Raw genomic sequence first — 24,856 nt, forward strand, 5'->3', positions numbered from 1 at the left:
AGGTGGTGCAGCCAATATATACATTGTTTGGTACTTATAAAATCAAATACATGAAATACCTCTTGAGTTTTGTGGGGATTTTTCAGTTCTATCTGAGCTCAATTCTTAACATTTCTTGGAAACAATCTGGACTTATTTTGTGTTCCAAGGCTAGAAATCAAACTGTTAAAATAAATAGAGACAAAAAATGTTGGAAAAGGTGATTTTTGGTGAATTTATAACCCTTGCATTAGCTAGTACTTGACAATGAACACAAAATGTTAATTGTGCTTTCCTCCCACCTTCCTGGCCCCAGTTCATATAAGATGCACACAGTTTGATCTTTTCTTGATAAGAAATTATTGCACTCATATAGGGAACAAGAATACAACAAAATAAGTTCTCAGATAATTTCTACTGTCAACAAATTTTATTTCCAAGATTTGAATTCATGCTACACTGAATTAAAATATTTTTCTTTTGATAGTTTCATAGTTTACATACATACATAGCAAATGAAAAATCCCAGGCCTGTGCAGCTTAATCATGTCGTTCAAAAGTGAACAGGTTGTAAAACTGGCATTGGACTTAGGTTGTTTTCGGTCCTTGAAGACATCCGTCTGTGGTAGCTGAGTTATGTATTGCACACTTCCTCACGTGTCTAAAACTAGTATGCTTAATAAAAATGTAGCTCTGGCATGTGATAAATGTGTTTCACATAAGCTGAGTATCAGGCCATTTCAACATTAAAGAATTAAACAGGTTTATCTTGAATATGGCACACAAAGGTGAATTAATTGCAATGCATTTATTGATTTCTATTTTGTTAATCCTGCTATTTTGGTGCTTTTTGAAAGGTCAAATGTGAGCAGAATGGGAGGTTCAAATACAAGTTGAATCTTCAAGGTGAAATTTAAAATCTTTATGTTGTTACCAGTGTCTCTAAGCTATTCATATTTTTACTTTCATGTCTTAAACAATGTTGGAAGTGCTGAGAATTTGCCTTGAGCCTAAAGACATTATGTAAAGAGACAATGAATTTTTATTTTCTTGTCATGGTCTTCTGTTGAGTTGCAGGGTCAATAATGATGCTAGTACAATGAATTTCTTGATCAGTCAGTAATGAAAGTTGCCAGCCTTTCTCTTTGTAAAGCTCTGTGTAATTTTGAAAGTTCTTTTCTTTTGTCTGCAGAAGCCATCCACTGTAACACTCAGTTACTATTAAATGTAGCTCCCTGTTTCACCGGAGGAAGATCTCCCAATGCATTATTGTTTCTCCAACTCATCACACTCATAATTAAAGTCACATAATGAGCCTATTAGAGCCTTGAATACACATTGTCTGTGGCCCATTTGAGTGGACCTTGCAAAATCCATGTATAATTTACAATACTAATAGTGCATTTGTTTTCCTTACTGTTCTCAGAAGCAATTTCTATCCAGCCATGGTCTATGGCTTTTAGTTCTGTGAGTTAACTGTAAATCCAGAATACGAAGGCAATTCACTGCTGAACTTATTTTGGGATCCTTTCTGGCATGTTTCGAAAACATCCAGTGATGAAATTATTGCCCATCGTTCAAATTTCATTCATAAATAGAGTTTTTCACATTGCTTTGTGTTCAAATCAATTAGACTGACAGCACATGATTCCCCAGGGCATCTCTCTGCACAATTCCCTGGTTGCTGTGGAAACTAGAGGTGGTCATAGGCAGCCGCAGCAGCGGGAGGTGCGCTGGTCCTTGGAGTGGAACTATAATAATAAGGGGAACCTGAAAGTTAACGGACAAGAAGAAAAGACGGTTGGAAGAACATAACAATGCATTAACAAAATGTCATGACTCAGATCACATGGCACTGCTGAAGCTCTTTTAAGTAGCCTCTTTATGGTTAAATATTATTGAAAACTGAAAAGCTCAGCACCCCTCAAATGCTTTGAAAAGCTTGTACTCACAGGGCACTTTCTATCAGCATTACTGTTTTTATATATAAATAGCTATTTAATTCTCTCCAGTTTTCTACATTACAGTGTATTTCCAAAGGTTTCAGTGCTTCTCAAGTACCTCACTAAAGTAACCATTTTGCTGTTGATGTACCTGGTCAGTGAATTGATGTCAGACAGGCTATGTTGATAAAGTCAGATCTTGTATGTACCCACTAGTATAATCCAGTAGGTAGTAGGCTATTCAGGTTACCTTTGTCCTCCTATTTCCTCAAGTACAATGACTTTACTCAAAAGACTTATATTACTATCCTGATCGATGCAGCAATGTCAACATACAGTATATCATTATTTCATTTGATTTTCAGAATGCTATGACAATTATGTCAGTCTATATAAAGTCAGTGTACAAAATCACAAAAAGAATATCGCTTGTAAGTCAAAAAGCAAAAGTAAAGTTAGAAAATCAAGGGACGACAGGGTGACAATAAATGCAACATAGACAGATTACTAGTTAAAAATAAGTCAAAATTTAACAGGTAAATTCCAGTGATGCTTACTTATTAATCCAGAGTTGGTAAAACGCCAGGCATCATTATAGGATGTATAATGGGAGTGAGTGTAAGGGCCTCCTGAATATTCATTTCCTGGAGTCAGAATAATAAATAAAATTCTTTTAATTATCACAAGCATTGTGCATAAAATGTTCAGTTTTGATTAATTAGTGACTAATAGAAGAGCCCAGCCTGGGGGTGTTTTTTGTCTCTTTCTGATGTTCAAAGCAACCATCGAATTTCATGGCTGAGAGAAGCATTTTGTGTTACCAAAGTAACGCATCAACAATCTAGGTCAGAAGGAACAAGGAGAACATCTTCTGCCCCATACATGCATGTTTCATCTTGTCTCATTGCAAAAATACTTAATTGCATCAAAACAAAAGTCAGCAGGTCAGCAAAAGGCCTGTTCAATCATTAACTGCCTGTTATGGAGTGGAACTTCCAATTAATGACAATTATTGCTGAGCATGTGGGCACACTTTCTTTTGCATAAATTTTAACAGAATTTCTGTAAATCTGTTCAAGTCTAAAACTCCAAGATCTTCACAGCTACTTTTACAAACAAAATGTAATTTTTGTAAAAATAGTCACTGTTTAACCCCAAAATCATTAATTCTCAGAGTATCAGCCATCCTGTATTATTTATGTTAAAAGTTTGTGAACTTCAAGATTTTCTACTGTTTAGGAAAACTAGATCTTTACTGAAGCCAAGAACTGCTGATATTCTGGCCATGCAAGAAACTAGAAAATAATCAGGAGAAAAGTTTTATATTTGTTTTCCTTTTTGTCAACCAGATGAACAGAGTTGAGGTACTCCTATTTAGGAAAACTGAGCAGTTTTGGCACAACATATTATCTCATTCACACAAGAGATCCTGAGCAACACACACAAAATGCTGGAGGAACTCAGCTAGTCAAGCAGCATATCTGGAGAGGAATAAATGGTTAACATTTTGAGCCAAGCTTTGGCTCATTATCTCATATTATTTTATTCATTTGATGATGTAAGCGCATCTGCTTCTGAATAGATTTTGTACAAATCTACAATACTGTGCAAAAGTCTGAGGCACCCTAGGTATTTTTATTGGTTTCAGATGCTATAGTCTCCACAGAGCCCTGATCTTGACATCATCGAGGCTGTCTGGTATTACCTAAAGCTGATTTTCTTACAAAACTGCATAACAGTGTACCAAAGAGAATTGATGTAGTTTTAAAGACAAAGGGTGGTCACACCAAATATTGATTTGATTAGTTGTTTTTACTATTTATTGCTCTTTATAATAAATATTTTGATACTTAAAAACTTTTCATTATTTTTGAAAGCATCTTTGCTTTACAGATTTTTTTTACATGTGCCTAAGATTTAGTTGCCTTAGTTGCCTTTCTGTCGGCAAAATGACCTTGTTAATGAGAGATGTCAGAGGAGAATGGCCAGACTGGTTCAAGCTGACAGAATCATGACAGTAACTCAGATAGCCAAGTATACATTCCCTATATGGCTGCCAGAATGTGCCTCAACCTCAAAGCTGGAATTTCACAAGGAAGTATCCAATTAGCCAGTGTTTCATCCAATGCCAAACCTCCATAGACTCTGAAGTGGAGCTGGGATATCTCCCTGGCTAAAGTACACTAGTGTCAGGTAAACTCATGCCATTTTAGTACCTGCCTTTAGGAATATAGAGTAAGTTGGAACAGTATAGTGTGATAAGGTGGTGAAAAATTGGAATAAGGTGCTTTCCTTTATTAGATAAATCATACAATATAGGATCAGGGAAGCTTTACTAGATCTTAACATTTCTTATGGTTTTGTTTCATTCCCATTGACACTCGGTAGGCTAAATTTTTAAGCATTATAAAAGGTCCTGATACCTGCATAACCAGAAAGCTGTTATTGCACTGGAGAAGCACAGAGGGAATTTACAAGGATGTTAGCAGAACGGGAAAATTGTAATTATAATAAAATATTTGAGAGCCTAGGGTTATTTTATTTGAAACAAAGGAGAATAAAGAGAGATTTAAATGAAAGATATAAAATGATGAGGGACTTAAATAGATAGAGACTATACTGCTTACCTTGGGACCAAAAACTAAAAAAGTTCTGAAGTTCAACGTAAATTTAGTATCAAAGTACATATGTGTCACCATATACTACCTTGAGATTTGTTTTCCTGCAGGCATTCACAGTAGACAAAGAAATACAATTGAATCATTGAAAAACTATATACAAATACTGACAATCAAACACAATATGCAAAAGACAAACTGTACAAATGCAAAAAAAAGTAATTATAATAAATAAACAAGCACATAGATAAGTGTATGATTGGCTAGATGGGTAAATAAATAAATAGACATACAGATAGAAAATACATAAATATTTGGACAAAATAATACTGAGGACATGCATTACAGAGTCCTTGAAAGTGAGTTCGTAGGTTATGTTCAGTGATAAATGCAGTGGTGCGGTGAGTGAAGTTGTCCACCACTGGTTCAGGAGCTTGTTGGTTGAAGGGCAATAACTGTTCATGAACTTGATAGTTTGGAACCTAAGGTTCCTGTACCTCCTTCCCAGTGGTAGTAGTGAGAAAAGAGCTTGGCCAGGGTGATGGACATTCACTTAAGTAACTGAAAGAGCTATTAATATAAAGATAAGGAATATGTTTTTACCTGGTGTATGAGGATTAGAGGGTGGGTATTCTGTTACTCACTGCCTGAAAGGGTAGTAGAGGCAAAAACTCACATCACATTCAAACTGTTCTTGGCCTACAAGGCTATGTGGACTTGCTCAGCAAGGGTAGCTCTTCTGTATTTTGCACAGACTCAGTGGGTTTAATGCCTCCTTCTGTGCCTTAGATTTTCTGTGGTTTTATTAGAGGAATAGACGACTATAGAGGCAGATAAATTGAGAAATTAAAGTTACGAAAGAACATAAAGGCTATCGATACAACACACTTACTATATTTCATAATCTCTGTTCATTTCTGGTCACTGCTTTACAGGGAAGTTGTGATTGTGTAGCAGAGTGTGCGGAGGGGATTTTCAAGGATGTTGTCAAGACTGGAATATTTTAGCTATTCAGAATGACTGGATGGTTTGGGGTTATTTTCTTTGGAATAATGGAAAATGAGGAGAGAATTAATTGCAGCACATAAAATTATGAGGACCCTAGTGCGGAGATCATAAGAAACATATTGGTTGTGAAATGTAATGTACTGTATTGATGCAAGATCATTTCTTCTTTGTCCCTGCTGCAAGTATCTCTCTGTGCAGTCATTTACCTGGGTGAAAGATGCAGGTCTTGGGCCACTGAAAGTAATACCTAACACCATGTGTATGTTCTGATAATAACTGGCAATGAGCCAAATAAGAGTGCTTACCAGTCACCATTCCAGCGATGGCAGATGATGTGTAACTGGCTTGACTATTTGCAGGAATGTGAGGGGGGTACCCTGGCAGCGTTGAGCTCATAATTTCACGCCCTAGAAGACATTATAATTTGTAAAGTTATGGTCCATTGGTGTCATCTCTTCAACTCAACTGAAATACAGATTCAAATAAAGTACTTATTTATTAAATTTGGTATTCAACCTACTTTTGTCTCCTGAGAGTACTGTGTAGTATCCCATTGATCCCAGCCACACCTAGGAGGACCTTGTCCATGATTACCCCTTGCTGGGTATTGAATGCAAATTATCCAATGTTTGAGCCATTTTATCTATTTTATCCAATTTCTGCATATTTGAAGATGCCAACAGATGGCTGTCTTATTGTGATCAGCAGAAATATTAATTAAGATTTCTTTTCAAGACCTAAACACTGAAGCTCATTGCTGTGGATTACCGTTACTGTAGCTGCACCTGTTAATTAAATATAGATTGGAATTCAGACCTCAGACCCAAGGACTGCTGGAGCTCATGAAATCATACACCTGCAAACTCAGCATCTTTGGAGGAAAAGCTAAATTATAGTCAAGGGCTTAAAGTTACACAAAATCTGCGGAAATCAGTTATAGCATCTCTTTATTGTCACAAGCATAGTTTTCTACAATTTATTGGCTACTTGTAAAAGGAGATAATACTTGTTCGATTTCCAAATCAAAAGCAATATACCTTGGATATTTGGAGCATTGTGGACATGCTATGTTTGTGCCAGAATGTGTGATGACATTTGCGGGCTGCCCCCTGCACATCCTTAAATTGTGTTTGTTGTTAACACAAGCAATACATTTCACTGTATTTTTTCATGTGCATGTGATAAATAAATCTGAATCTGATATGGGGGGGGTTGATTCACATCTGCTTGAAATGAATCTGAAATGGCAGAAAAAAAGAGTTGAAACTAATCTTGAAAATGGAGCTTAAATATATGTAAATGGTTCATGGGTTAAGGTCTTGAAATGGGACTACTGGCCATCCACAGACATGGCATTTGTAAATAAAACATAAATCCCACAGATTTCAACCTGTATGGATTAGTGGGTGTTGTTACCCATTAATGTTGTTACCCATTAATGGCTGAATTAGAAATATACCCATGGTGGTCTGTCAATTCACAACTGACAACAGAGGGAAAAAAACTACTTAAAGACAGTAAAGCAACAAAAATAACTGGGTTCAATCTCCAGTCCAACAAACATTCATGGAGTAAGAGAACAAAAAACAAAATAAATTGCAAAAAATACTATGGATATAGTATTCCAGCAAATTAATATTTCAGTATGGTGTAATTCATTGGTTTGTATATATTAAATGAGGAATAATGTTGCTGGGGAATTTCAGACTGTGGGGACTGGATATTCCAGTGCATTCTTGAACATGTGCTGGACTGGCTGAATTATTGTGGAACAAAATTCAGTGGCTTGCATATCTGTACATGCTTGCATACACAGGTACCAGAGGCGAAAGAAGTAACTGGTAAAAAATTAGATCATGTAGCATCTCTTTGTGCATGATACAATTTCTGTTCTCTTCCTAGGTCTCTACCCTCAATGATATCCCTGTTAACCCACCTTGTGGCTAGGTCCCAAACTCTGCACCATCCAGATGAAAGATGAGCTTTATTTGTCATATGTATATTAAAGCATACAGTGAAATGCATTGTCTGTGTCAACAACCAATACAGTCCAAGGATGTGCTAGAGGCAGCCTGCAAGTATTGCCATTCTTCTACGTTAACATAGCACGCCCACAGCTTACTAACTGATATATCTTTGGAATGTGGCAGGAAACTTGAATGCCTGGAAGAAACCCTCGCATTCACAGGGAGAAAGTACAAACTCCTTACAGACGGCAGTGGAAATTGAACCCTGTGTGCAGGTGTAGTAAAGTGTTATACTAGCCACTGCACTACCATGGCACATCACCATGACCAGTTCCCTTGAGACTTATCTGCTACTATGTTTTCCAGTGCAGCACTCAGTGTTAGCCTGCTGCATCTATTTAATGTGCCTAAACAGACATCTTAGAATTTTTAGGCAAGTGACCAAATGGCCTTTTCCTGCTCCTATCGCTTATGTTCTTATATGTCTTTAATAATATATACAATTTTCAGTATTAGCAAGATTTTTGAGTGTCAGCCACTTATCAAAACTTTTTTTTAAAATGATGAGTTCAGAATACTGTAACAGCAGTGACTACTATGGTTTGTGATTAAGAAGTAAAGTACTGTACAGTATAATGGTAGTGCAATGCATATATCAGCACAGGACAAGGAGTGGTTTCAAATACAAACAACATGTACTAGTTTAAGAGTTAGAATTTCAGGTCAAAAACTCTTCATCGGTTTAAACAAAAGGTCTTTGACCTAAAATGTTAACTTTGGGTCTCTTTCCATGGATGCTAAATGTTCCAGCAATTTCTATTTTTGCTTTAGATTTCCCAAACAGTGAATTCCAGTTAATTGGGCCATCAGTTATTTAAATACATAACTTGTTACTCAGTTAAACATTAGTTTTTTTTTATATCTCCTTAACTATTTCCATGAAACTTTGGCTAATTGGGCTATAATGTCCGGATGTGTCTCAATTAATCCACTCTATTTGCAGGTTTTTTAATTTTCAAGTAATAATTTAATGATTTTTAAATTCATGCCTGGTGATTCAATGGCATATTACTGTTCATTGCAGGATTGTGAAATTGAAAATCAGTCTTTCCGGGTGTGAGACATGATAATGACCATTTGCAGGTTGTCTTGCATCCCTCAAAGAACCTACTCAGGCCATGCACATGGCCTGGAATGATTCTTGTGGCAGGGATGCACGAGATCTCATCATGTATAGCTGAAATGAAGAGAAGTTTCTTACTAAAAGAATAAGAATCTGTGAAATTCTCTACCCTGATGCTCAGCTTTTTAAACAGAAGCCAATGGATTTCTGGATATTAAAACATATGGGATTAGTGCAAGAAATGCTATTTGAGGTAGTAGATTTGACTTGAACTTTCTGAACAATCTTAAGGGATTGAATGGTCTGCTTTAAGCTCTTTTATCCTTACTTCATGTAGGAATAATATAGGAAACTTGGACCGCAATTTTCTTCAGTACAATGATGATTCTTACAACATCAATTCTATACCATACTATGATTTTGAAGTCTGGAATTCTTGCAAGATATGTAAGGTCCTTTCCAAGTCTCTTAATACACTGTTAAGTCTTCCTCCACTACTTTCTCATCACATCACTTACTACTCCTGTCACTGCGGCAACCCAGCCACCATCCCCTATCTGCCACCCTCTCCCTTGTGTCATACTCCGAGAGCACTTTTCCCTGCACCACCTCCACCTGTGTTGTACTGTCTCTTGACCATTCCTCCAGCACACTACCAATTTTTACCTCCCTCCCAGCATCTCATTTCCAACCGGGTAGACCATAACAAATATTATCTCACTTCATCATCGCCATTTTAGCAAAATTTTTAGGATGAATTAGAAATTCTAGGTACACATGCTTCTGAGTGAAGTATGGTGCCTAGTGGGTAACTTCCCCAATGCTGAATGTAATGGTACATTGGCAGGTACTCTTCCTTCTCACTTTCCTCGGCCCCACATATTTACTTAGAATCTGTCACTGTTAAATCAGTAAAATGAAGAATTCCATAATGTAATATAACATACAGAAAACTTATTTTTTTATTTTTCAAAATTACTTGTGAATGGGCCAAAATCTAAAGTCTTTTGTTCTTCTGCTGAATCTAAATGCAATTTTTGTTTGGATTTAATACTCAATCCTATTCATATACTTTACACATAGTTAAATTTTCCTCCACTATCCTCCCATCAATTCACTTACCACCCCTGGCACTGCACCAACCAATCTGCCATCCTCTGCCTTCTGGGCAATACAGTAACATAGCAGTTAGTGTAACACCATTATAGTGCCAGCGATCAGGGTTCAATTCCCACAGTGTCTGTAAGGAGTTTATACATTCTCCCCATGACTGTGTGGGTTTCTCCTGGGTGCTCTGGTTTCCTTCCACATTCCAAAGACATACTGGTTAGGGTTAGTAAGTTGTGAGCATGCTGTGTTGCAACACACATCAAAGTTGCTGGTGAACACAGCAGGCCAGGCAGCATCTCTAGGAAGAAGTAGAGTCGACATTTCAGGCCGAGACCCTTTGTCAGGACTAACTGAAGGAAGAGATTTGAAAGTGGGAGGGGGAGGGGGAGATCCAAAATGATAGGAGAAGACAGGAGGGGAGGGATGGAGCCAAGAGCTGGACAGGTGATTGACAAAAGGGATATGAGAGGATCATGGGACAGGAGGTCTGGGGAGAAAGACAAGGTGGGGGGGAACCCAGAGGATGGGCAAGGGGTATAGTCAGAGGGACAGAGGGAGAAAAAGTAGAGTGAGAGAAAGAATGTGTGTATATAAATAAATAACAGATGGGGTACGAGGGGGAGGTGGGGCATTAGCAGAAGTTAGAGAAGTTGATGTTCATGCCATCAGGTTGGAGGCTACCCAGACGGAATATAAGGTGTTGTTCCTCCAATCTGGTTAGGGTTAGTAAGTTGTGAGCATGCTATGTTGATCTGGTTAGGGTTAGTAAATTGTGAACATGCTATGTTGATCTGGTTAGGGTTAGTAAGTTGTGAGCATGCTATGTTGATGTGGAAGCATGGTAACACTTGCGGGATGCCCCCAGCATATCTTTGGACTGTGTTGGATGTTGATGCAAACAGTACATTTTACCGTGTTTCAATGTACGTGTGACAAATAAGCTATTCTTTAACCCCTGTGCAAAGAAGGTTTGAAGGGAATCTAAAATGAAGACCATATACATTATGCAGGGTATAGTATACAGTATATTGCAATTTATAAGGCATTTAGTGTTTAATTCTCTGCCAATCATACATTCATTTCCATATTTTCCCATTTAATTGTTTGAACAGAACATAGAGCCCTCTACAAACATACTCACCTGTCACTACTGAGTATCCCTGTGATCCAGAGATATTCCTGCCTATTGGAGTGGCAGAAGAGGACAAACTTGGCTTCCCTTCATCCATTCCATTACTTAAGGTGGAAAGTGGATACAGAGCAGTCTGGAATATGAGTAGCACAACAAGATTGCAGTTTAAAGAATCAGAGTTTTGTACAACATAGAAACAGGCCCTACAGCTCACCACATCTCCGCCGATCATCATCTATAATAATCGCACTTGCCTGCATTAACTCCATATTCTTCGATGCACCTGTACCTGTACAAATGTCTCTCAAAGATTTACTAATCACAGGCTTCAAGAAAACTCTGATCCTCAATGATGGCCTCATGTGCCAAAGACAGGCAGGTACAACCACATTCAGCTGTAATTGCTGCTTGGTACACTATTTATCACACTTGTCAAGGTTAAATTTTCACTGCCAAAACTCTACCCAACTTTCCATCTCAAACATATCCTGTTCTAGCTTTAAACAAGCTTACTCACTTTCCCCAGTTCTTTCTGATGTCTGTGTACACTGAGATCTCAGAACCTTTATTGCAACTATTTAGCTGAATAATTTGGAACAGTGCTCCATGAGGAAAAAGAACAGATAACCTTTAATCTGCAAAAATACACTTCGCCAATTTATCCTGATCACTGCTGTCTCAAATACACACGTATCAAGTGAGCAGAATGGTGAGCAGCTAGTTTAACTGAGTTCACACAGGACATGCATCCTGGTGTAATAAATTTCTGCACAATGCTATATTTTGAATTTCAGTAGTTAACCACCACTTCAAACACAGTGCCAAGAGTGCTGGCCGTTCTTCACTCACCTGCTCTCCCTTGGTGTGACTGGCAGCTGCAAAGACCTCTGCATAATGCTGTCGTTCAAAGGCACAGTCCAGGGCTTCAAGATGCTGGGCAAAAGCCTCGGTGCGGAGTTGTTTTCGAGGGCCCCCACTACTACTCTGGGAGTCAGCACTGATCACACAAATATCTTCCTCACCTGCAAATGGAAGTAAATAATGTGCATTTATTGTGCCTAAACAATAATGTATAAAGTCCAGAGATGCACTTTTCAATTTGATTCACATTAATACTAAAATCTGTCATCTCTGTGGTCTGAATTGACATGAATTATACATGTTTCTGTGCTGTTATTCGCCTGATATACTGTAACCTCTTGTGTCTAATGTCTCATTTTGCAGTCTTTTTTCTCTCTTCACTCTTTGTATAATTTAAGTTTTGTATGTTGTCTGAATCTAAGTGCCTATGATGCCTCTGCAAGCAGGGTTTTCAGTGTACCTCTACCTTACTATACTTGTGCACATGACCATAAACTTAATTTTAACACTTCTTAAATCACCTTAATATTACATCTATATGTTTAACATGTATGCTCTTAATTCATTGCTTCAAACCATTACCTCTGAGCTTTAAGAAATTCTTCTTAAAGCACAGAGATAATTCCTGCCAGTTCCCTGACAGCCCCAGATGTAGTGTATATGGATTTCAAATAACATTCAACAGGATGTTGCACAAGCAATTATTATTTACATTTTCCACATTGAGTTCATTGGATGTGGAATGTACCATCTGAAAAGATTGGGAAACAAGTTCAATAATACCATTTTTTTTAATTAGTTAAGTTATAAAGGATAAAGAGTAAAAAGCTTCATAGAACCAGCATGGGTATTTGAGAGCAAACGCTAATTAAATCGCCTTCTGTATTAGTCTGCAGTTCTGTGTGAAGTTTGATTGAAAAAATTACTCAACAACCTGCTCAACTGTGTGATTATAGTATGGGAATCAGCTAGCTAACACTGTACTACAGTAGTGAACAGCAATAATGCGTGTTCTAGGCCCAAAGATAACACAATTTCTTCCGTCCAGATTTCTCGTGATATGCCATATACAGGAGTGTCACTTAGCTTTTCAACAACTATAACATGCTTCAAACAAAGTCTAAGAGAACAATGGGTTAGTAAGAGTTGAGCATGATCATTGTAATCAATTATGAGGCACTGGGGATCAAATACTTATAAGTAATTCATTTTTTAAATTAAGCCTGTGATCCCTCAGCTGCCCCTCTTGCTACCGAGCACCCCCCCCCCCCACCAACCGTTTATATCTATTGCTCCTTAGAAACTCCCACTGCCCCGAGTGGGGATGATATTGGGAAATTACAGGCAATGATCATAATTCAGAAGTATATCTAGTAGAGTATCTCGTAGTTTTGTAAGTTACCTGCAAAACATGGCCGTATATCACCAGCACCATCTTGCCATTCTGAAACACCACTAAGTATGTGCCCAGCTTCGTCAATTGTTTCTCATCGAGCAACTCTCTGGAATTGACTACATCTACACTGCACTGGCTCCAAAACCATTCGTCCTTCCTCAGGTACAGAGTCAGGAGCACCAACTCAGTATTTTAAAAGACAATCAAGCATGTTTCATAAAGACAATAGGTGCACAGCATAATCATTAGTCTGCTAATTCTCCATGAATCATCACCACCTTGTCTAAAAAATGAAGACAAACCAACTCTGTTCTTTATTTGTCTAATGTGATTGCTTTGTGCTCCATTCTTCTAATGACATCCTAATTATAGCCCCATTAGGTCAGTTGTTAAATGCAATTATTGATGCTACAGAAAGCTAACTAAGCTGATTTTGGGAAGGCTGGCCACATAAATATTACAGCTGACCTCACCAGTTATCAATTATTTCGGCGGGGTGGGGTGGGTTGGAGAACCCAAAGATTACTGCAAGCTAGCAGTATTTTCGGGAGGGTTCGTGTACTGGGGTTTACTGCATAGAATAGAAACATGGAAAACCTCCAGCACGATAAAGGCCCTTTGGCCCACGATGCTGTGCCGAACAAGTACTGACTTTAGAAATTACCTAGGGTTACCCATAGCCCTCTATTTTTCTAAGCTCCATGCACCTATCTAAGTGTCTCTTAAAAGACCCTATTGTATCCGCCTCCACCACCATCACCGGCAGCCCAGCCCATTCCACGCACTCACCACTCAGCATAGAAAAGTCACCCCTGACATCTCCTCTGTACCTACTTCCAAGCACCTTAAAACAGTGTCCTCTCATATTAGCCACTTCAGCCCTGGGAAAAAGCCTCTGACGATCCACATGATCAATGCCCCTCATCATCTTATACACCTCTATCAGGTCACCTCTCATCCTTCATCTCTCCAAGGAGAAAAGGTCAAGTTCACTCAATCTATTCTCATAAGGCATGCTCCCCAATCCATGCAACATCCTTGTAAATATCCTCTGCACCCTTTCTATGGTTTCCACATCCTTCCTGTAGTGAGGTGACCAGAACTGAACACAGTATTCCAAGTGGGATCTGACCAGGGTCCAATAGAGCTGTAACATTACCTCTCGGCTCTTGAACTCAATCCCATGATTGATGAAGGCCAATGCACCATATGCCTTCTTAACCACACAGTCAACCTGTGCAGTAGCTTTTGAGTGTCCTATGGACACGGACCTCAAGATTCCTCTGATCCTCCACACTGCCAAGAGTCTTACCATTAATACTATATTCTGGCATCATATTTGACCTACCAAAATGAACCATCTCACACTTATCTGGGTTAAACTCCATATGCCACTTCTCAACCCAGTTTTGCATCCTATCGATGTCCCGCTGTAACCTCTGACAGCCCTCCACACTATACACAACACCACCAACCTCTGTGTCATCAGCAAATTTACTAACCCATCCCTCCACTTCCTCATCCAGATCATTTATAAAAATCACGTAGAGAAGGGATCCCAAAAAAGATCCCTGAGGCACACCACTGGTCACCGACCTCTATGCAGAATATGACCCGTCTACAACCGCTCTTTGCCTTCTGTGGGTAAGCCAATTCTGGATCCACAAAGCAAGGTCCCCTTGGATCCCATGCCTCCTTACTTTCTCAATAAGCCTTGCATGGGGTATCTTATCAAATGCCTTGCTGAAATCCATATACACAGCATCTACTGCTCCACCTTCATCAATGTGTTTAATCACATCCTCAAAAAAATCAATCAGACAAAGCCATGCTGACTATTCCTAATCATATTATGCCTCTCCAAACGTTCATAAATCCTGCCTCTCAGGATCTTCTCCATCAACTTACCAACCACTGGTCTATAATTTCCTGGGCTATATCTACTCCCTTTCTCAAATAAGGGAACAATATCTGCAGCCCTCCAATCCTCCAGAACCTCTCCCGTCCCCATTGATGATGCAAAGATCATTACCAGGGACTCAGCATTCTCCTCCCTCGCCTCCCACTGTAGCCTGGGGTTTATCTCATCCGGTCCTGGTGACTTATCTAACTTGATGCTTTCCAAAAGCTCCAGCACATCCTCTTTATTAATGTCTATATGCTTAAGCTTTTCAGAATAGTAGCACAGAGGGCAAGTATCCAGGGACACAAACTGCCATTAGTTGGTAGAGTATTTAACCTAGACTTAAATAAAGTGAAAGTTAACAAGGAAAAGGAAAGCTTTTGATTTTAGGGGAAAATATAGTGTCAGGTAATACATTTGGAAAGATGCAACGTGATAAGGGAACATACCGTAAGACCATAGGACATAGGACATTACGCCATGCGACAGATCAAGTCTGCTCCACCATTTCATCATTGCTAATTTATTTTCCACCTGAACCCCATTCTCCTGTCTTCTCCATGTAACCTTTGACATCTTGCTAATCAAGAACCTATCAACCTCTGGTTTAACTATCCCCAGTGACTTGGACTCCACAGCTTTCCTTGGCAATGAATTCCACAGATTCACTCTGGCTAAAGAAGTTATCTCTTCATCTGTGTTCTAAAAGGACATCCTTGTATTCTGAGGCTGTGCCCCCAGTCCTAGACCCCCTCCCCCACTATTGGAAACATCCTTTCCACATCCATTCTACTTAGGCCTATTAATATGAGGGTTCAATGAAATACCCCTGATTCTTCAAAATTCCGGGGGGTACAGGCCCTGAGCCATTAAATGCTTCTTATGCATTAACCCTTTCATTTTCGGGATCATTCTTCTGAACCTCCTCTGGACCATCTCCAATGCCAACAACTCCTTTCTCAGATAAGAGGCTCAAAACTGCTCACAGTACTCCAAATAAATGGAGTAGAGGAGTAGAGTTACCTTGGAGTGTACATCCACAAATAATTAAAAATAACTGAACAGGTAGACAGGGTATTTTAAAAAGGCAAATTGGATGATTTCCTTTATTAGCCAAAATATAGAATATAAAACCAGGCATGAAATGAGTACAATATTCATTAGGCCGCAGCTTGAGTATTGTTTACAGTTCTTGCTACTGCATTTCAGAATTGGAAAATGTTACATATAATGAAATATTGGATAGGCTAAGATTATTCCATTTGGGACTGGAGGTTAATTTTAGCCAAAGTGTATCAAAATGTGAGAGTCCTAAGTAAATAGGAAGGACCTACCTCTTTTCTTGGGGTTCAAAAACCAAGGAGCATTGATTTAAAGTAATTGACAGAAAGATTATGTGAAAAATAAGGAAAATAATTTTAACCCTGCTTCTGGATTTCACTTCCTGGAGGGCAGGTAAAGAAAGAAATCCCTGAAAGGGCTTGGTAGCTCTTTGTTGACCAGCACCGATTCAAATGCCAAATGACCTTCAGTATCATAAATTGCTATGCTCTTTGAAAATAATACTAGTTTCAGTAAAAAGGATCATGAAATTGCCAGCATGGTAAAAAGCCATTTGGTTCACGAATTTCTTTGGAGTGGGGCATGGAAGGAATTTGCTCTCCTTACCTGGCTTGGGTAAGCAGTGACTCCAGATCCATAGTCCTGTCTTCTTAGACAGTCCTTAGGATCAAGGATGACTTGTTTCCACTCTAGTTTTGTGGGTTTAGTGGTGGCTGATGAGGTCAATCTGCAAATCACTGACTCTTTCATGAGTGGTTCAGGAGGTCCCTGATAGGGTAGTTATTCGGCTAGTTTGTAAGCCAGAGCACTCCTTTTGCTATTGATGTTGGCATGCCATTGAGGCTCTTGATACCATGCTAAATGCTCCATGTCCACTTTGAGCAGCTGTAGGACAGAGATTCCCAAAAGTAAGTGTGGATGTTGCAATTATTTGAGAACACTTTAAGAACATCCTTGAATCTTTTCTTCTTTCTGTATTGTAATCTCTTCCCACAGTGGAGCTTGGAATAGGGTTTATCTTGGGAGTTTGGTGTCATGTATACAAATCATATCACCTGCCCTACAGGGTTGACTGAGTGTAACCAGGGCGTATGTCTTGGAATATTAGCCTGGAAGAGGGCTCGGATGTTGGCTTGCTTATCCTTCCAGTGAATTTGGAGGAATTTGTGGAGGAATCATTGACAATTTCTCCATTGTCTTGAGATGCCTGCTTTAGATAGTCCAGGTATCTGAAGTATGGGAATTACTGCTGCCCTGTAGACCATGAGTTTTGTGTTGGTTTGAGGTCTTCATCTTCAAAGACCCTTTTCTTTAGCTGGTCGAATGTCGTGCATTAAGAATGATAGCAAATCTCATCATCTATGCCTGTTGATACTGAGATGGTTCTTGAAATATGGGATGTGATCCACTTTTTTCCAGACTTTTGCATGCATCTTTATTATTAGAAGGCACCCCTATATGGCAGAGACAGGTCAGTAAGGGACCTTTGTTTGCACTTGATGATGATTTGGAGCTCAGCACACAAATATGTACAAGCATTCACCTTCAACCCAGTTGTATGTACAATTTAGATTTGTTCAACTCCAGAAAAGAATTCTTAACTATCCTATGAATTTACCTAGTGAGCCTCTTGGTTATATCATGCATCAGCATGTTAAAGCAGAATAAAACCAAAAAAAAACATCCAGCTTCACTTCCAGCCACGAACTGGGACATTACTGACTGCAGAATCCTTGTGACAAGCATCCGGGAGAATGTTGTCTCACTGAGGTGGTGGGAATAATCAAGCAACAGTCTGATGCATCCATTCACAGAACTGTGCTTTAAAGACAATGTGCCAGGCTCCTCCATTACATCCCTTGCTGTACCCTGGCCCATCAGCAGCACAGATGTATTAAAGATGCCTCATTGGTATGCATTTGGTAAATAGGCCCTAAGAGTCCTCAACAATAATGCCAGACCTCATGGAAGTACTGTGAGGATGGAAAGCTCCTGCTGGTTATGAGCTGGTAGGTCAATAAAATACATTGATAAATCAGCATTAATTACTCTGAGCAGGGAAATTCCATGTTCACCACCAACGTGGATGAACCCTGAAGGGTATAGATTCTATCACTTGTGTGAGATTGAGGCTATATTGATAGTACTGTAACTATATGGAACAAGAGAATAAAGAAAATACTCACAGGTCAAGCTATCAACATTAATTGTGATTTTCTCTCTATGGTTGTTGCTTGACTTGTGTACTTCCAACATGCTCTATTTTTATTCCAGCTAAATTCAGCCACATCAGTCTACTCTCAGTCTCAGAGACGTGATGGAAGGGCTTGTTGAAAGCACTAACAAATAATTTACTCATCAACAAATGTCCATTGATGCTCCTTTACATTCCATCACATTCTCTGCTTCTGACCACATCAGAGAATTGGTCTGAAAGAAAGATGTGAAATGAGATAAAGACCCTTGACATCAATGGCCAAACCACAAGACAGCACCTAGGGTGAAAAGACTGTCTTCATTCTTTGTACCTCTTTATAAAGAAGATTTGTCTAGTTGCTGAATCATTCATATTGGGAGTTAGTAAGAAATAAAAGTAAAATTAAATAAATTAGAGAGCTTTGATAAAGTATATTGTTAGTTGGCAAAGGACAGCGGACAGTAGACAAATGAATAGTACAGGATAAACTGATCATTTAACAATGGCATCGAATCGTGTTAACTTAAACCATTAGCGTATATGAGATAAGGACATAAGTATAACAAAACATCTCTGATCTCATTGATAAGCTCATCACATCCAAGGGGTCAAAATAGTCTGCTTCTATCCCTAATGTCCTGGCATTAATCGAGTAATTTATGAGCCTGTCTAAAGTCTTTAGCAGAGGGTTACATATATGTTTTGATTATAAATAATGAACAAGAATGAATACTTCTAATCAAAGACAAAAATTATACTTTAACCAGCAACTGCAATTACCACATGTTTTGCTATGAACCAATTTAGATTTTGATGGGGCTGCAAAGGAATTTCTAAAGTGAAACCTGGGCACTGAAAAGACCAGTTTTCAAAACAGAAAATGCTGGTATATATTAGCAGAGCAGCCTATAGATTTCTAGCATCTGTTGCATCTTTTACTTTTATAAAATAGATGTTAATTTTTCTAGTATCTTCTATTTTCTACAGAAATTAGATAGTAAAGGTTCAAAAGAATTTATTGGATATCAGACTGTGATCCCAACTCTGTTCCTGTTCCGTTGAAGCTCAGCTCTTCAGAGAAATTATGTCAACCCTAGTCAGAATAACCTGACTAACATCTTAAATCCCCATCTTGTCCAGCTTTGGTTTATTAATGGTTATTTCATGGCACTACATCACTTCATGAAGAAATCACATTAGCAACGCGGTGTTTACAAGCATCTAAAATCTAAAAATAAAAAAACAAAACTCAGCAGTAGTTTGTGATCAGGCTGAGAATTATTGTAGAATCAGCACCATTTCATTCGAGACTCAGCCTGGTTTCCTTACTTTCAGCCAGTTTCCTTTTGGTTTCATTACTGGATTGTACAATCCCAAGAAGACCATTAATGGAATAGGATGAACCCAGGGAATCACTGGGTGGAGGAGATTCTGGGGGTGTAACTGTCGAGTTGGGCACTGGAGGGGAAAAAAACAACAAAATTAAAGATCAAGATTATTCATTTACCCAATCAATCAAGCATCAGTGAGCCTAAACACTGAATCTGTAAAGAGTAGTAAATTTGTAGCAAACTTTATGGCAACAGCTAATCTCGACCATAGGAGACTTTCACTTTATCCAAGATTCGCTGTATTGAAATCAAAATAGGAGCTTGTTTAGGCTTCCTATTTCAGGATATTGACAACAACTATATGCAATCTATCATCTACCAAGTTGACTGTAGTGAATTCAGCATAACTGTGGAATCAGTTTGTAAAACTCACTATTATAGGTGTCATAAAATTGTACAGCTTGGAAGTAGGCCATTCAGTCCCCTGAGGTTATGCATTTTCCCATTGGACAGTTTTGCATAATGGTTGATTGGGTGAGCTGCCCTAATGACTATTGTCCAGTACCACTCACACCTACGGTGATGAAGTGCTATGGCTAGAATTAACTCCTATCTCAGGAAGGATCTGGACCCACTACAATTCGACTATCTCCACAAGAGGTCTATGGTGGATGTGATCTCATTGGCTCGTTATGCAGCCTTGGATCACCTGGACAGTACCAATGTCAGGCTGCTGTTTATTGACTACCACTCAGCATCTATCACAATCATTCCTACAGTTCTGATTTTAAAAAAAGCTCCAGAACCTGGGCCTCTGTACCTCTCTTTGCAGCTGGATCCTCAACTTCCTAACTGGAAGACCAAATCTGTGCAGATCGGAAATAACACCTCCACCTCACTGACGATCAAAATTGGCACACCTCAGGAATGTATGATTAGCCTACTGCTTTACTCTCTCTACACCCATGTGGCTAGGCACAACTCAAATGCCATCTATAAATATGCTGACAATACAATTATTGTTGGCAGAGTTTCCAATAATGACAAGAAGGCGTACAGAAGCGAGATATATCAACTAGTTGAGTGGTGTCACAGCAACAACCTTGCACTCAACATCAGTAAGACCAAAGAACTGATTGTGGACTTCAAAAAGGGTAAGATGATGGAACATACACCAGACCATGAGGAATCAGAAGTGAAAAGAGTGAGCAATTTCAAGTTCCAGGATGTCAGTATCTCTGAGGATCTAACCTGGACCCAACATATTAACGTAGTTACAAAGATGGCACAACAGTGGCTATATTTCATTAAGCGTTTGAGGAGATTTGGTTTGAAATTTCCACAGATGTACCATGGAGAGCATTCTAACCGGCTGCATTACTGTATGGTATGGAGGGGCTACTGCACAAGATCGAAATAGCCACAGGGATTTGTAAACTTAGTCAGTTCCATCATGGGCACTAGCCTCTGTAGTGTCCAGGACATCTTCAAGGACCGATGCCTCAAAAAAAGCAGCATCCATAAATAAGGACTCCGATCACCCAGGACATGCCTTTTTCTCATTGCTACCCTCAGGATGAAGGTACAGAAGCCTGAAGGCACACACTCAAAGATTCAGGAGCAACATCTTTTCCTCTGCTATCTGATTTTGAATGGACATTGAACCCATGAACACTACCTCACTACTTTTTTATTTCTATTTTGCACTACTTATTTAATTTTATTTTTATATATATTTTACATGACATATATATAATTTCATGACATATCCCGATGGTATTAAACCTGATTCTGAATCTGGGTGCTAGTTATAAATGATGGACATAAACCTCAGTGCTTCATAATGCAATCACCCATTGAGCCAATATTGCCAACATGTTCATCCATTCCTAAAGGAGCACCAGAACTAAGCATGAGTTGGTGATGCCTATTGTCCTTGGTCAATCAGTAAGGGCACAAAAATATAATTAAAGTTACGTTAGGAAAAATGCCAGCAGCATCCCTTCATGATTGCTGAGTTTATTGGTAACCTAACCTGCATAATTTTAGGCATCGATAATTTCAATCCATGAAAATAGTGCATTTATCTAGCACAGGGTTATGGATGTCTACTTCTACCATCTCTATAACAACAGAGAATTAAGCTATTTTGCTTATCAAGTCTATGCTGTTTCACAGAACATTCCCATCAGTCCCATTCTAGCACTTGTAAGCTCTTCTTTCTGATGTTCCCATCAGCTTTGCCCAAATCTTCCACCTACTACTCATATCAAAGAGTAATTTACAGAAACCTATTAATTATCAGCCAGCTTGTCTTTGGAACTTACTAGGAAAGCAGAGAACCCAGGAAAAAATCCACATAGTCCTGGGGAGAATCATGCAAACTCCACACAAGCAGCACTGGAAGTTAGTATCAAAATCAAGTTACTAGAGTTGTGAGTGATGCTGAGGAGTGCTGGAAACCTTGACAATATTGAAATTTTAAAGTGATGTCTGAATGAGTCCAAATGAAAGCATAGATTCAATTTTTCTATACCACTTGAATATTTTAATTTCATCAGGAGAAAGACTGACCAAAATTCTGTTCAAGAGGGAAACCATGACCTCATTAAGGTAGACAATTAAATATGTCCAAATAGTTGAAATTAATTTAAATAAATTCTTCTCTTACAATGACATACAGGTTGTTTTGATTAAGAAACTGCAGGGCCTGATGCGTTTACACTGTCTGTGCTCACAGATCAGTCCAGATCTGGGTCTTTCTATTGTGACCCAAGAGTACCTACTACCAATGCTGGGAGTTCTCAGCTTACGTAATCTGTAATATATCTTACCTTTATATAAATTCACTCCGCACCTATAAACCGCCAGATGAAATGTCATTTTAAACTAATCTAAAAATCTGTATCAGCAAGTTTAATCTCCTCTAAATGTGGGACCAGTGCACACCTGCAAAATTGATTTCCATGTTAAAACAGAGAGTCTAAAAGTGCTGAGAATTCACCTCTAACAAATGTCAGATGTTTCAAAAAGGCAACAATGAACCAAATTGGGGAGTTTTACTGAAAGAATACTTGAAAGGAAAAGGGTTTTTCACAGCTATTAATGGAGGGAGGTGGAAGTGGCAAAGGGTGGATGGGTTCAGAAGGAAGTTCCAAAAAGAGATTTCTGAGCTCTGTTTCTAAATGGAAGGGAAGGAAGGAATGAAGAGATGTGGGAATGTTCAGAGGCAGAGCTGGTGGGGTGGGGGGGGGCACTGTGAAATACACAGAATCAGATCAGTTACAGTTGCACTGAGAAAAGTGACCATAAAAATATTTACAGATGAGCATTTGGGGTTGTGTACATTGAGAAGTGGTAGAATCTGGGGGAGTAGATGGGAATGTGGTGAGAGTGGAATAGGTTATGGTAGGATTAATGTAAAAATTGGAGTTTGATGGATGATGCAGACGGTGGGCTGAAAGGCAAGTTTCTATGCTGTGTCAATGATTTTATGATACAGCTCTGGGCGCAATAATACTTTCAAACTTCACAAGTAAAGGTCCTTTAATCTGCTAGTGAGTCGAGAATCAATCCTACAACCGCAGTGTAGCTAAGTTTGCCTCACTGCAGGATAGTGTTAAATATTCAGCGATCCACCCCCCCCCCCACACGCACACAATTTAAAATACTGTTGTTAGTGAATATAAGATAGAGAAAATCAGAGCATGAAAATTAGCCTCATCTTCATGAACTTATTGTCTTTATTATATGTCATGAAACTTGTTATGTGAAGTAATTAAAATATCAATATGTGGATTTTACAGAACACTATTCTTCATAGAATGTGCTGGAACAAGTTAATTGAACAATGGTCACAAAGTCATGGGACAAACAACAATCCCAGAGCATATTCTGACGTGTTTACTCACCCAAAGTGTGTCCAGGACTGAGTCGTGTCCCAGAATGGTCTTCAAGAGGTAGATGAAATGGTTGTTGAACTTTGGTTCTTATAATTCTGTAAACAAAGTAGAAAAGCATAACATTTAACTCATCACTCCTTTTTCTTTCCTTACCAAGCTACCTTTCCTTATTCTGTTGCTGTTTATTTCTTCTTTCTAAGTTTTTGCCAATCCCATCACAAAGCCTCTCGCAATTAAGCCAGCACTACAAATGGACAGATGTCTACCCATTCATCATCAAACCTGCTTCATTAGCAACAGAAAGCACTGCTGCTATGTAGAGTGGATTATTTACCTCCATGTGGACTGCAACCAGCACGAACAAGGACCATTAGAACCCAACTTCTAATCCTTTTGGAAGCAGGTCAAAGTGATTCCATGTCAGGACCGCTCTCTAATTTTATTTTCAATTAAACTGCCAGAATAAATCTTCCTGGTACCATTATTTTCCCATTCACTCCTCCGCAGTCCTTCGAACTCCCGCTGAGCTATGGTCCACGGGAACATATAGTACCGTAACCACAAATCTAGACAGTGAGTATCAGTAAATATTCAACACAACCAAGTCCAATTCAGTTCAAGCACACACTTTTCAATAGAATAAGTGATAAAAAGCAAGAGAATTTAGTGTAATGAAGACTTTATTTTGTATCTATCTCTGACTGGGAGTGCTATGTAGTGTAGAGTATTAGCTGCCTTGCTTTATTGATTGATATTCACACAACGGTTGATATTGAACAGAAAATTCCATATTCTTATATTCTTCATCTGCCTAAGCACAAACTTCATTGAAGAATGGAGATATTCTTAGCCTGAATATAACAGCTGACAATTCATACCTATTAATGGAGCTGACACTGGGTACTGTGTCATTATTACATATTCCTTCCGCAAGCAATCGGTCTCGAATCTCCCATGCAAACATTGTAGGGTTCTGCCGCTTGTATTCTGCTATCTTCTCCACCACAGTTGGCGTCGCAACCTTTGGTTTTGAGCCACCAATGACTCCAGGCATAATGCTGCCTGTTTCGTAGTACCTGCGACACATTTCAGAGCATAAAGGATGAAACACTTCGACTTGTGCATGGATCTTGAAGCAGCAAACACATCCTTTATTTGATTGACTATACTTTATTTCAGAAAAAGATGCCAATCTTCAGTTATCAGAATCTGGTTTATTATCATTGACATACGTTGTGATTTTTTTTGCAGCAGCAATACAGTGCAATACACAAAAGAAATTACTATGTTACAATAAGAAATATAAATAAATAATGTAAAAAGG

At 38.8% G+C, this 24,856-nt stretch overlaps 1 protein-coding gene across 9 annotated transcripts in view; it reads right to left on the reverse strand.

The window, feature by feature from the left end:
- Positions 1-379: 379 nt before the first annotated feature.
- Positions 380-24,856, reverse strand: part of LOC140201894 (paired box protein Pax-8-like) — a 67,319-nt gene continuing 42,842 nt past the window's right edge. For 7 of the 9 annotated variants that reach the window (XM_072266665.1, XM_072266663.1, XM_072266666.1 and 4 more), the window contains 8 exons: positions 24,411-24,608; positions 23,542-23,627; positions 19,629-19,757; positions 11,730-11,902; positions 10,890-11,013; positions 5,854-5,955; positions 2,480-2,566; positions 380-1,730 (listed from right to left, as the gene is read on the reverse strand). In XM_072266665.1, the coding sequence (XP_072122766.1) occupies positions 1,609-1,730; positions 2,480-2,566; positions 5,854-5,955; positions 10,890-11,013; positions 11,730-11,902; positions 19,629-19,757; positions 23,542-23,627; positions 24,411-24,608 (1,021 nt within the window). In that variant the 3' untranslated portion in view covers positions 380-1,608. Of the gene's footprint in view, positions 1,750-2,479; positions 2,567-5,853; positions 5,956-10,889; positions 11,014-11,729; positions 11,903-19,628; positions 19,758-23,541; positions 23,628-24,410; positions 24,609-24,856 lie in introns of all 9 variants that reach the window. The other 2 variants (XM_072266667.1, XM_072266669.1) reach the window with 2 other exon arrangements.

The sequence above is a fragment of the Mobula birostris genome, chromosome 8 (genome assembly GCF_030028105.1).
Source record: "Mobula birostris isolate sMobBir1 chromosome 8, sMobBir1.hap1, whole genome shotgun sequence".
In the NCBI taxonomy this organism is placed as follows: Eukaryota; Metazoa; Chordata; class Chondrichthyes; order Myliobatiformes; family Myliobatidae; genus Mobula; species Mobula birostris.